This window comes from Podarcis pityusensis, assembly GCF_964106645.2.
Source record: "Podarcis pityusensis genome assembly, chromosome: 7".
NCBI lineage: Eukaryota > Metazoa > Chordata > Lepidosauria > Squamata > Lacertidae > Podarcis > Podarcis pityusensis.
In genome coordinates this window covers 16,529,977-16,544,329 of record NC_138031.1, presented here as the reverse complement: position 1 = coordinate 16,544,329, position 14,353 = coordinate 16,529,977, and the positions used below count along the sequence as shown (strand labels likewise).

The following is a 14,353-nucleotide window of genomic DNA, read 5'->3' as shown; positions in this document are numbered from 1 at the left end:
ACACTTTTGCGCACCATTTACAGTGACTCCTCCTTTCATGGATACAGTTAGATGTGGCTAAATGTCATTCTAGCTATACAGCACCTCCAGGATCAGAGAAGCTTGCCTCCAAATGCCCGTTGCTAGGGAACAACAGTTGGATGCATGGATGTCGAATGCATCTTGGTTGGTGACTATAGGACAGAGGATGCTGGACCAAACAGGTCACCTGGGGGGGAGGGGAATTCTTCTTAGGTTCCCCAAATCACCAAACCTCTCTTTTTGATGCTGATCGATATTTTCATGTGAACTTTCTGATTTATAGTGTCCAGCTACATTATGGAGAAAAACCCCTGTACAATTGAACAGCATCAACACAGCTTCTTACTCCTTCCCAGTGTTCCCGCCTCCCAAAATTTGCAACCATCTTACTTTCAGGAGCTCCTGACGAACACAGTGTCTCTCTCTCTCTCTTTTTAAGGGTATGATGATAGTGCCGGCTAGAGAGCGCTCATAATAACCTCTCTTGAAATGTGTTTCCACTATCTCATGAAGCTCAAAACACTTTCTGACTTCACAGGCTATCATGGGATACCCTCTTATCTGGGTCAGTGGAGCTCAAAGACCTGCTGGGCAGATTAGGGTAGGAGGGGGATGTGATAAATGTCCTCCTCTTGCAGATGGATTTTTTTCCCTCTCTTTTAAAAAAGCATTGGTTGGAAGCTCATCTACTTACAGAACAGGATTGATCTGGAACAGAGGCAACTCATAACTCAAGAGCCATCTCATTCTAAAGGGAAGAAACAGAAAATTGTGGCTTTTGGGGAAAAGAGGGCTTGAGAATCAGCGGTGCAAATAGTCCAGACATCTGTTTTGCTAAAGCAAACAAACAAAGGATCAGACGGAGGACTAGCAAAGGGGAAGCAAGCTACACAAAAAGCGCTGACTCCAAATAAACAAGGCAGAACGCCACACATAAGCCCCTTCAGCATTTCACTGGGTAGAATCAATAGGATTCGCTCCACCCTGCTCATCTTTTTACTGCTCACACGCAGGTTTTTTTGGTGACAGTATTGATCTCTTTCATTTCTATAAATAAACATTTTTTTTTTTAAAAAAGGGGGCAGTCATTAATTTGGGGACTGATGATGCCAAACAGCTGACTTCGCTTCAAGGTGCTTAAAACGATTGAAAAGGAAGCTTTGGTAGCAATAAGATGGTTTTGTCATAATAGGTACTTAGAGAGATGTTTGGAACCTACTCTTAACCACAAACTGAAAAGATATTTTCCTCTTCAAGTTCATCCCGGATGACTCCTAATAATATTTCAATTTGGTGTTGCTGGAGGAACTGAGCATTGCAAAGCTGGGAGCAGCATCAGCCTCCTTCTTTGTCCAGAATGGGATCTGAAAAGGAGAGTCAAGACTCCAGCCAGTACCAAAAGCAACAGGGGAATACCATAATTAATTCCTGAACTAGCAGGAATATAAACTGATTGCCTTACCCACTTTCTCTCTCCCTCTCTGCTGCCTTCTCAGCTGGCTTCTCTGCAGAGATTAAATCTAGTCCCAACTCATTTCCTAAGGATTTAAAGTTGGATTTCAGTAGGAGCTGAGAAAAAGACACTCCTCAGGTGTTTTGTTTTGTTTTTTTGCCTATGGTTTCCTGTACTAATCAGTCCAGCTCTTTGTGGGAATCTACTTGTGTTGCCTTTTCCTCGGAGTAAAATTTACCGCCTCTTACATATTGCTGGCATCCGTCTGTCTCTGGAGACGATGGAGGAATGCGCCTTTGGGGGGTGAAGTCAAACTGTTGGGAAGTTGCAGCACCTACTATGGCTGTAGAGACCGACGCAGGAGAGACATGCTTTGTTGCAGCTGGTTTGCGAGTTGAAGCAGGTTGTGAGTCTGGTAGAACGTGGATGATCTAAGAGGTGAGACCTCTTGTTCTGAAATTTTCTGTGCAAAACCAAAAGTAACCTCCCCATAATGTCATAGCATAAGTAATACTGCTCTTACCAACACACTTCCTTTAGCAAAATATTTGTTTTTTCATTCTCTTATGAATAAAAAAAGTGCTAATGGAATTCCATGGGACAACAGACAGGGAGCTCAGTCGGTAGAGCCCGAGGTGCTTAATCTCAGTGCCATGGGTTCAAGCCTCACCTTGGGCAAAAGATTCCTGCATTGCGTGGGGTTGGACTAGATGACCCTCGTGGTCCCTTCCAACTCCATAACTCTGTGATTCTGTGAACGACGCCAAAGCAAAGTTTTCTGGCATAACCATGAGAACAACACAGAGTTGGTTACAAAACTATCTTCAGATACCTTGCTGTCAGGGCTAGGGCAATGTTGGAGACCACCTCCCCATCCTGACCCTTCCATGAAGGAGGAAGAGGAAGACAGTATAGATTTACAACAGGGGTTTTGAGGAAGGTCACAGCTCAGAGGCAGATGAGGGGAAGAGTTGGGAAATAATGGGAGAGGTGGAAGAGGGGGCAGAAGCAGAGCGGCAGGTGTTATTAGAAAGTATCCCAGATCCTCCATCTCCCAGAGCTCAGCGAGCCTTAAAAGTAGGAGAGCAAAGAGCTCGAAGGCAGAGGGCATGTAGCAGCCGCCGCCGTAGAAGTGACGAATGAGGAAGTGGGAAAGATGGGTGTGTGTGGAGATTCACTCGGGATAACACAATTATCCAAGAGGCTGGGTTCTATAGCCTCTCTCTGTAAATACTGAAATAAAACAGGACGGTAAGAAACCTTTCCTTGTCTTTATACTTTCCTGGGCAACCAGCTGGGAGGTGATGACAGCACCCTGAAACTTGCTTACCTCCCCACCCCCAAGTAAAAGCACCACAAAATAATGACAATTATGCCGGGGATAAGCATGTACATTGTAGTTGATCAGACCTTTATTTGGATCTCATGGGCATTTTGCAAATGAGGGCTTTTCTGCCCAGACCAAATCTCAGAATGAATTCCACCTTGCCCAAGACCTCGGAGGAAACATGAGCAACAGAAACATACTTTCCAATTGTCATTTTAGAGGACTGGAATGAGAACAGTTGATTGAAACCCAAAGGGCCCAGCTGAGGAGAAGAGTTTGAAGGTCCTTTTGGCTGGTCTGTGCCCCAAGGTGTCACTACGGACAGTCAGGCCAACAATGGTGACCGTGGAATGGAAGCAAGTATGGCAAAGACTTGTGGGTATACCCCTCAAACACAAACAAAATGGCAGCCATTATATTGGTTACCCAGTGCTTACCCTCATCTTTGGGTAATGGTAATACCTGAGAACACATTTAGTTTCTAGGCCTATATAACAATACATAACAGCTCACATATTTTTTCGTTACTGGAAATCATCTTGGATTTTTTTTTTTTTAAATCACCACAAAACAGAAGAGGAAGCTTATGAGGAAGATCTAACTTCAAACTGTGCTTTAAAATTCCCCTGGTGTTCCTCAGGAGGTTAATGAGTTGGGTCAACAATGGCAGGCACAATTTCCTGAAAAACAGCTTAGCTGCCACCACCACTCAGCTTCCCCTATTGGGTGTGCTTCCTCAAATCACAAGGGCCCATGATGAGACCTAACAGGCCCAGCCAGTGCCCCGCATGGACTGAGAACATGCACCATTGTTGCAACACACAAGGATTTAATGGTAGGTGTCTTCAGCACGCAAGTCGGCGTGTAAAGAGTTCCTCAAGATACATAATAGGAAAATCGCTGCAGGGAGATGACAGCTAGAGAACTATGGGCGGTATTCGATTAAATTTGGTCCATTAATTTAAATGGGACTACTCTGTGCAAAACTTAGCTAAATATCACCCAAAGTTCAGCGAGGGGCATGGCAGATGTTGACATGTTGGAAAGGGTCCAGAGAGGAGCTTCACTAAGGGGAAATCTTGCAAAGGATGTTCTCTGCATGTTGAGCCTGCAAATGCCTTTTCTCTCCTTTTTGTAATTCTTTCATACAGGATTCAGAAACCAGCCCATCTAACCCTGAGGGAAAAGGACGACAGATCAGGGTGGTCGATTAATTAAATTCCTGATGCTAGAGACAAACAATGAAGGAGGCCTTCACACCCTGAGCTTCTAGAGGTGACTGGCTGGTCAGAGTTAGAAACCAAATGCTGGACCAAAGATGGGTCTTTGGGTCTGATCAGGACTCCTCCTCCTCCTCCTCCTCTTCTTCTTCTTCTTTTACATTAACACTTTATTGAGAGTCTACACATGGATTACCAAGGGAGTCTGATAATGCTCGAAGGCTGTACACGCAACGAACAGCTGCTGGTGGAAGAGGAAAGTGCTGAGAGAGTGCGCAAGGAAACCAGTTAGTTCCCCTCAGCACACACAGAAGTAGGTTCATCACTAGTCAATAATAATCTGAGGCACTGGTTGTAGACATGGTCCCATACAGGAGTTAGTATCAGCGACTGTATTGTATAATACAAAGGGCAATTGATTACTTTTATGGAAGAGCCAAGTTCAACCACATTGTCCCGGGGTGGTAGTCAACTGCCTTTTACTCACGACTAGACTCACTGAACATAATGGACCCAGCGTTCATTCGTTTCAGTGGGTTGACCCTGAGTAAAACCTGTGGCCTTCAACTACTTCTGCAAAACACACCTGTCCCCTTCCTAGGGAACTTTCATGTCATGTTTTTACACCTCTAAACCAGCAGCTGCTGTCAAGCTCAGCAGACAGGAACAATGCCACAGCACCAGAAAAGCAGTCGGAATTGGCTTGAAATACCAGGATGTGAACTTTCTGCATGGACATCACAAAGCATTGCAACCCACCCCCCTCCCACAACAATGCAGATGCTTGGGACATGATTTTTATTCAGAAAGACTCTTTCCTCCAGGTACAGAACACACTAAATCATCTGTGTGGGAAATCACAAATGAAGAACCTAATAACAGAAATATGGTCAAGCTTCAAGGGCCAGATTGAGAAAACGTTGGCAATGTGATACAAGTGCTTGACCAGGACAAAGTGAGATGCTTACTAAATCCATATGGGTTTTGATTTCTTCCTCAAAGCAGGTCAGCCATAGCAATTTCACACAACTGCCGTAAGGCTATGCTGAGATGGCCAGTCTTGATTTAGCAAATGCGTAGACGCTGAGTTTCTTGGGTTCTTTTGTGAAGGCTGCCCAGTCCACAAGTCATTGCTGCATCTGGGCTGCCAATGGCAAGTGATTACAAGTGTAAATCGCAAGTGATGACAAGAAGGAAAAGAGGTGAGGAGTTCAAGATCCATGTGTGCTCACAGAACAGCTGGTTTCTTAAGGTGCAACTTGTAGGATTGACAAGGTTCAACGTATGAATTACATGGAAGTTCATATATATTCAAAGTCACTTGGCATGTGTAACAGTCTATCAGGTGGGAGAAAGAGAGATCAACTGCAGAGTTCCTATCTCTTGATTTAGGGTCTAGGAGGATCTAGACCTTTGGGTTTCCTATGGATGCTACCATTATCTTTCACTACTGAAAGTTTTGTTTCCAATAGGAAACGTGATGGAAAGCACTTTTATGGATGGAAATTAAGCCGCTCTGCTTTGGCAACCTAGAAAGCGAACGGTGCTGAGCTAAGTTCAGTGCAGATGCAACAGTCTCGAGCCAGCTACAGTTATGTTGAAAGTAAACAGTTTTGCTAGTAAGATAGCATTTTATGACAGCAAGAGGCTTAAGCTGAAAAAGGGACAGCTCTGATTCAAAACAGAACATAGTTCAATAGATGGCTCCTTGACACTCTATTGAAGAATTCCAAAATATCTGTGGCCTTTGGGATTTTGGCTTACTCTACTACCAGTGAGTTATCAGGCTAACCCAAGAGAGATCTGAGGACAATATGGCACATATGATGGAAGGAAGGTGTGAAGCCCAGGGACTGAGCTGGTCAAAGGAAGAAAATGTCACTGGACTGACCTGCTCAGGAACACATTTGCGAAAGCTCTGCTTTACTGAAAGCTTCAGTCCTCCAAAGAGACTTGGAAGTGATTGGTGGTTAATTTTACCATCCTATAAATAACTGCAGTCTTCATTCCTAAACTTGCAACATCATAATCTGCAAAATTTCTCCATGTACCTAAAAACAAAAAGGGTAAGGTAGTCATTTCCCTGTCCCCCAAGTATTCTTACTCTTGACCATCGGCACAAATTGCTTCTAATGGTGAAGACAGACATAACGTTTAAACAGTGGTCTCAAGAACTTCCTCGCCTACAAGTCAAGCCCTGGATCAAGCAATTAGTCCTGTTTCCAAAGAGTGTGGGGTTGTTGGTTTTTTTGGGGGGGGGGATATATTTTATTATAAAATAGCATATGTAAGTGTATTCATCTCTAGGTTCACCTTTTCCCATTTTTCTCCTGTTAAAAACTGGCGAGCATCCAGTTTCCAGGGAGAAAAAGCGGGTGGTCAGGTGGTGTTCATGGAGTTCCATGCGCTAGCCAATCAGTACTCTGTACAGCTGGCTTTTGCTGCAGATGAATGCAGGTTTTCCAGAGGTCACCCTGGAAACAATGCATATATTTTGAAATAAAAACCCCATAAGGATAAAGAGAAAGGAAAAGATGCTTTCACTCAGTGTGATGAGGTTGCTTTGGGAATTGCCTCACTGTTTTTACAATGATATAGCTGTCTTCATCATCAAAAACAAGGGGTTCTTGCAACGAGAGAGAAATCTTTTTTATCTGGGATTATTTTCTTCCCCTCTATTATTGAACATGCATCAAAACAACAGAGTCTTACTTGTCATTTTTTTTGGGGGGGTGGTAGTGGGAGGAATTAGTGCAGCAAAGAAATGTACGTGCTCTCATTCTACTACTTCTATAAGTAAAGTGTCAAAATAGCCTAACAACATCCAGACAAGTTACCAGACCAAACTTGCAGGAATCGGTGAAGGATGCAAATCATGAGCTAGACTTAAGGTACAATCCTAGTGAAAGGGAGATCCATGAAACTCATTTTTAACAGATGTGTCCTCAGAAAGTTTCCCACAGCACAACCAAATCCGTGAGAACATCTGTGTGGAGATCACGTATGGAATGCCGATACCATAGGATGGAATTTACCATTCAGCTGCATCACTAACACATACAGGATATGCCGACATTCCTATCAGGGAGCAAGGATAATTGTGAACATTTCCAGTGAGTTCGCAGAGATGGAACGTCCCGCCCAACCCATCCCATAAACATCATGCCGTCTGCATACATAATATAATCCAGTATTGTCATGCTAAAGAACCGCCCCTCCCCCCCAAAAAAACCTAAAACGGAATCCCCAAACCCAGAACTTTTAGTGAAGGTCAGAGAGTTCCCTGATGGGAACACGGAGTTTATGCACAGTGATGAGTATCAGAAGCAGGTTTTCCAGCATAAAGCGTCCACCAATGACAAGCCGGAGAAAGTCAGCACCATTATTTCAATCCCCCGAGCAAACGAAGATTCTTCATGTTTTATCCCGCTGTCGAGACGGGTTGGGCTTTGGCTACTCCTCCAGTTCTCGAGAGTGGTCTTCTTTTGGCAGTGCCATCGCTTCATGCCGTATTTCTGTTTGATTTCTCGTGGAGAAAAAAGTTCATTTCGGAATCATCTGGCAGGGCGGCAGCTTCAGAGGCTGGCAACGGTTTACGAAGAGCTCTCTGATGAGGCTGTTAAAAACAACAACAACAGACAGGCCGTAAGTAGATGCTTAGCTCAAAGAGAGGCAATTACAACACATCGCGGCTGAAACAAAAGGTCAAGGCTACATTACACAAATCACACAACTGCTAAAGCAAAGCGTGCCCAGGCATATATTTGCTTTATTTTATTTTCCTGCATTTGCATTCCACCTGCCTGGAATCCAAGGCAGTACACACGAGGCAACCAGGAGGTCTCCCATCAACTCACTCACTGACCAGACCCAGACCTGCTGAGCATCAGCAAACTGGTGCCCTCTCATGTGCCTTCAGATAATCACCTGGGACCATTTCCCCCCTGCATCCAACCCTTCCTACCGAGCACAATTCAAAGTGTTGGTGCTGACCTTTAAAGCCCTAAACGGCCTCGGTCCAGTATACCTGAAGGAGCACCTCCACCCCCATTGTTCTGCCCGGATACTGAGGTCCAGTGCCGAGGGCCTTCTGGTGGTTCCCTCACTGCAAGAAGCCAAGTTACAGGGAACCAGGCAGAGGGCCTTCTCGGTGGTGGCACCCGCCCTGTGGAACGCCCTCCCACCAGATGTCAAAGAGAAGAACAACTACCAGACTTTTAGAAGACACCTGAAGGCAGCTCTGTTTAGGGAAGCTTTTAATGTTTAACAGACTACTATATTTTAATACTTTGTTGAAAGCCAGATGGGCGGGGTATAAATAAATTATTATTATTATTATTATTATTATTATTATTATTATTATTATTATTATTACATTGTACCCCAAAGTTAGTTGATGGCCACATTTGGCTGGGGAGGAGCCACAACTCAGTCGTGGAGAATCTGCCTTGCATGCAGAAGGTCAATCGCAGGCATCCGCAGGTGAGGCATTTAGCCAGTTCAATGGAAACCATACGACTTAAAAGTCAAAAAGTGCACCCAACTTTGATCAAGTCAAAAGTCAAAGTGCACTTAAGAGTCAAAAAAGTGCACCAGGCAAAAGCAAGCACTTGAAAAAAACCCAACCATCTTTGGGAACTCTCACCTGAAGCAATTATTAAAGCCATTATCAGTTGGTGACTCATATAAGTTTTAATCTGCTAATTAGTGGACCAAATATGCACACTTAGCATTCCAGATGCTGGACTCCAACTCCCACCAGCCCCAGCCAGCCTAGCTGATGGCCAGCAATGATGGGGGTTGTAGTCCAGCGACATTTTGGAGGTCCAGTTTCCCTATTCCTGGGCCATGCAGTGCACATGCATAACTTAACCACCTCCCTCAGGAACGTCCCACCACCAAAGCAACTGCTTTAGTCATATGCTAAGTATGCATATTTGGTCTACTAATTAGCAGATTAAAACTTGCATGAGTCATCAACTGATAATTGCTTCAACAGGGTACTAGCCCAATCTTTTTTCTTTTTAGTTTTTATGAACTCTGCAGCCGGGATGCTTCTTCTCCAAAGAAGATCTGCTCTAGGCCTGTCGCCAGCACAACCTCTGCTTTCAAAGGGATTTGCTGTCCCTGCTGGGTTGGATAAGGATCTGCCTTTCTCCAGCCAGAAGGGAAATCCAGGATTGTTTGTGTGAGAGAATGAGTGTGAGAGAGAGAAGGTCAGTAGCAGAGCTTTTGCTCTGCGTACAGAAGTTCCCAAGTTCACCCTCCGGCCACCTCATGAGAAGAGAAGACTCCCTGGAAAAGACCCTGATGTTGGGAAAGATTGAAGGCACAAGGAGAAGGGGACAACAGAGGATGAGATGGTTGGACAGTGTTCTCAAAGCTACAAACATGAGCCTGACCAAACTGCGGGAGGCAGTGGAAGACAGAAGTGCCTGGTGTGCTCTGGTCCATGGGGTCATGAAGAGTTGGACACAACTAAACGACTAAACAACAACAACATTTTGAGCATTTTATTGATAACTCTGTTTTCTCTGTGGTTCCTTTTCTTGTGAAGGACAGCCCAACTTCCCCCCCTTGTGTTTATATGGAAGCTTAAAAAGCTCAACTCACAAGTTGTGTACACTTGGATAAGAAGCATTCACAGGATGAATTCTTTGCAGGGTTGATCTTTAATGAAGGGCTAACGCTATCACAGCAAAATCTGGTGATAAATCCCTGATCAGGACACAATGGAGCATGGAGTATCCCAGCTCTTAATGAGACACTGCTCAGGAAAAACTGATTTGGCCAAAGAATATCAAGCACCCCCTTCAATATCAAGACTTTTCATGTCTTCTGGAAGGAGCTCTGTCTTAGAATAATCTGCAAAATGTGTGTAGAATTTTCAACAACATATAAGGATCCCAACTGATGAGGTACAAGCAAGTTTAATGCTCATCCAGAGTGCCAATATTCTGAGTAGTTGGCTTGTTACGTCTTGACGCTTATTCTTATTTTTACAAAGCTCAGCGAAGAGGCATGCTATCAACGAAGAGGCATGCTATTAATTGGCAGGCATTTTAGATGATGGCCGAAGAGAGGGAAGCTGCCAATTCCTAGCAGCACCTTAAACAGGGACCCTTCACTTTAATCCTGCAAACGCCCCCATGTCCTGCCCCCCAAAAAGAAAAGCCCCCAACGACTTGTAATTAGACACCTTGCGTATAGGTGTTCTACATGTACTCGACTCCTGATAAAAGATCGCTTATAAATAAAATATACACCAGAAGAGCCATGGCTCGCAGCCAGCAAACAGATGCTCCACAAGAGAATTACTGTTGCAAGCTAGCGTATTTTTGCCAAGAAGCTACGGATGAGACAGGGCAAAGGCAAGGATGGCTCCGGGTTCCAGTAATTTCCCGTGGGTCACATTAAGGTTAAGGCTGCATTTGATTCTGATTTTCACTGAACAGTGGAATGTCAGGGGGAGTTTACTGCTCTAAGCTTCCTGTATTGAGGTCACATTGCCGGCAAATAGAATTTCCAAGCCTGGCCCCCTGTGTACAAATCCGGACATTGCTGCATGTATTTTTTTATTTATTGCACAACGTTCTAACAAAGCAATCCACTGATAAGTGGCATCGACGGTACACCAGTTCAAAGGTGGTTTTGAACAGCTCAGCTACTTGATGGGAAAAACAGTATGAAAACGAAACAACAAGAGCCTCTGGTTCATTCTGTCCTCCAGGCCGGATCAAGGATGGAGGGGTTTCGGGTGCAGTAATAATCAGGAACTGCGTAGGCAACGCTTTAAAATTCACACTCATGCACGCGTCAAAGTCTCCGCCAAACTAACTGGGAGTTCTATTTTAAAAATCCAAATTCCGCCAACGTATAAATCATGCAAATGGATGAACTTTGCATATGCCTGCTTATTTTCTGTAATTTGATCTGCTCCCATTCACCACAGAACTGGGCAAAGAGCAATGCCAGGCCTTGCCCCCTGACCTGCGGAGATCTTATCCAGCCTCCCCTCCGGATTCTGAAATTTCTTCAAGCGCTGGCCAGGCACTTTCAAGCATATCTCCACAATAATAAGGGGCCATAAAGCTGCTCTACATTGTTTTAAAAAGAAAAGTCGAGGTCCTTAGGAACCTGAAATCGATGGCTAATGTCACATTTGAAGGGCTTTTCTGCACTTCCAAAGAACTGCAGCAACATTTTCACAGCTGGGCCTATAGCCAGGAAGTTTTGTACAGGAAGTGACATGGCTCAGTGTTGGAGCATCTCCTTTGCATGCAGAAGGTCCCAGGTTCGATCCTTGCCATCTCTCGGAAGGACTGGGAATGTCCCCTGCCTGAAACCCTGGACAAAAGATCCAGTCACCTGAAATTACGCCTAAGCTTTGGTTTTGTCCAGATTTGAAAATGTCACCTGTTTTCAAACCAAAGCGAGGACACTTTAAAAATAAAAATAATTTTTTATAAATATTTTCTTGGTTTATAAAAGTACATGCCTTGTCTCTTTTTTCCAGGTTGTAAAGTTTCTTACAAATCAGTTACATTTGTAGTGAGACATTAGTGCTGAGTACAGTGGTACCTCGGGTTAAGAACTTAAATCGTTCTGGAGGTCCGTTCTTAACCTGAAACTGTTCTTAACCTGAAGCACCACTTTAGCTAATGGGGCCTCCCACTGCTGCCGTGCCGCCCCTGCCCGATTTCTGTTCTCATCCTGAAGCAAAGTTCTTAACCCCAGGTACTATTTCTGGGTTAGCGGAGTCTGTAACCTGAAGCATCTGTAACCTGAAGCATCTGTAACTCGAGGTACCACTGTACAGTATAAGGTTGGGGAAGAAGTGGGGGGGGGGAAAGGAGGGGGGTAGGGTGAGGCATGGGGACTAGCCAGGCAGCGCTGTTGGTGCTGGCAGTCCTTAGGGGCTCATCAGTTTGTCTCACCGGAAGTCCAGGACACTTTTGTTTTGAATGAGTACGATATCAAATCTTCTTCTTCTTCTTTTTTAAAAAAGAGATATCAATATGGATTTTTTTGTTTGTTTGTGAGGCCAGATGATCAAAACATACAGCCTGCAATTCTGAGATGAAGCATTTTGGGGAGAATGGAAGTCCTGGCAGATGCTCTCAGCAGGTAGCCTTTGGTAAAGCCAATTAGTCAGAGGCTATTGCAGCTGCTCTATGAGACTCAACTGGATTGCAGAAAAAACAATAATAAATGTATTAATCCAAAATATATTCTAGTAAACGGCATGCACGCGTCCTCAGGTAATTAGAGCAACACCAGACTCAAAATTCTCATCACCCTTGCTTTTAAAACAACAACAACAACATAATACAAACAAACAAAGCCCACAACCTCGTTCTGAGAGGGGTGTGTGTGTGTGTGTGTGGTGTGTTTTACAGAGGGACAAACCTTTGGCATTTTTACACAGATTAGGCAGAAAAGAGTGACAGAAGGAGAGAGAAGGAGAGTGAGCCTTAACCTGTTGTGGAGCTCTGTGTTTCTTTGTGTGTTTGATTATGTTTTTATATATATTGGAAACTGCCCAGAGTGGCTGGGGCAACACAGTTAGGTGGACAGGGTATACTACTACTACTACTACTACTACTACTACTACTACTGCTACTACTACTAATATTAGATGTCCCTGTTTTCATCGAAGAAATATTGGAGGGTATGGTATCGGGTAGTGTGAGAGCAGCTCTGCGTATTCCTGGCCCTACACAGTTCCCATTAAAAGAGAGTCTTCCCCCTTTCCTCCAGGAGGAGGAATTCTTCACACACATCCCCACTGCAAGGACTAGGGAAGCCTAGCTTGCTGGGAGGTCTGCAGAGGCATCAAAGCAACTCTGGAGATCAAAGAGCGCAACTTTCAAGTAAACTGTACATTTGAATATGCACTAACATGGTGGTTCATGAACTTTGCTGAAGTCAAAGTTTGCTGCAGAGGTGACTTGGTTCTTGCCTTCAAATTATGGAAGTGGAAAAGATCTCAGGGGTACCTGTCAAAAGGCTCAGCGGCAAACCTCTGAAGTTGCAAGGCACACAACCCCTGTGCCGAAACATTTGTCAGCATTTTTAAAAAGGTGACACTGAGTGACAGTGTCTCTTTGAGAGGCTGAACATTAAATCCAGCTCTCTCAGTTCATTTGCCTTTTGGTGCTTATGAACCACCAGCAAAGCGGGAGACAGCCTTGCCTTGGTGGTTTATTATATTGATGGAGAAGGCTGGGTCTTCTGGGTGAGGTGTTTTAATTCCTCTGCAGCCTTTGGAAAAATTGCTGACTTTTGCCTCCACGTGCGTTAAAAGTCCTTTTCTGCTCAGCAAATGCATTGCAGCAAATAGCATTTTCTGGCACGGAGAACGGGTCGTGCAATCTTTAAGGCAGAACATTACTTTATTACACATGTTAAGGCTTTTACTCCGTTTTAACTTTTATGAGCATGACAAAGAACGGAGAACCGGCGTTTAAATGAAGGCTCCTTTTATCCCCAGTCAACTTCACACAATTCGCAAAATGTCACTGAGATATTTACTTCCAATGTGCCCAATCCCTTTAAGCTGTTCTGGGACTATTACATTTGGGGGGGGGGAATTGTGGAGGGAGGACCCCTGTGGTATCCCAATACTACTAACATTTCTTAACATATTAGTGGCTTGCTTGGGGCATGAGAGCTTTCTGAAGCCAAATGAGACATGATGGAAGAAGCCCCTTTTATTTAAGGCTGGGTTTACCCATTCACACAAATCTTAGAATTGTAGAGTTGGAAGGGACCACAGAGATCATGGAGTCCAACCCCCTGCAATGCAGGAATCTTTCTGCCAGTGTTCTGTATGTGGCCCTTCTCTTGCAGTCAGCCTGGAAGCTGCAGCACGATTGCTGACAGGCGTGAGGCCTTGTCACCATATAACACCTGCGTGCAGAGATCTGAACGGGCTGCTGATTTGCTACTGGGCTGGCTTCGAGGTGCTGCTATTAGTACAGTGGAACCTCTACTCACGGCCACAATCCGTTCCGGAGGCCCGTCCAGAAGTTGAAATGGGGGCAGATGAAGGTGATGGACTATATGGAATTGGCGGAAATGACTGGCAGAATCCGAGACCAGGGAGAAGAGTCGATGGAGGAAGATTGGAAAAAGTTTAAAGATTATCTACAGAAATATTGTAAAATTAATGAATGTTAGAATGAAGTTGGATAGAAACTAAGTGGTCTTTAGCTGAAAGGTTACAAGGGAAAATGAAAAAAGGGTTTATTATCTAATATGTAAAAATCTAAAATTACAATATTTTTATGACTAATGATTAGGATACTAAAAGACGGGAGGGATTTGCTG

The 14,353-nt window shown here is 44.3% G+C and overlaps 1 protein-coding gene across 5 annotated transcripts in view; it reads right to left on the bottom strand.

Annotated features, from left to right (window-relative positions):
• Positions 1–1,918: 1,918 nt before the first annotated feature.
• Positions 1,919–14,353, bottom strand: part of SAMD12 (sterile alpha motif domain containing 12) — a 210,476-nt gene continuing 198,041 nt past the window's right edge. For 3 of the 5 annotated variants that reach the window (XM_081012909.1, XM_081012906.1, XM_081012907.1), the window contains one exon: positions 2,865–7,637. In XM_081012909.1, coding sequence (XP_080869035.1) covers positions 7,615–7,637 — 23 coding nt within the window. In that variant the 3' untranslated portion in view covers positions 2,865–7,614. Of the gene's footprint in view, positions 1,938–2,864; positions 7,638–14,353 lie in introns of those variants that run through there. The other 2 variants (XR_013988293.1, XM_081012908.1) reach the window with 2 other exon arrangements.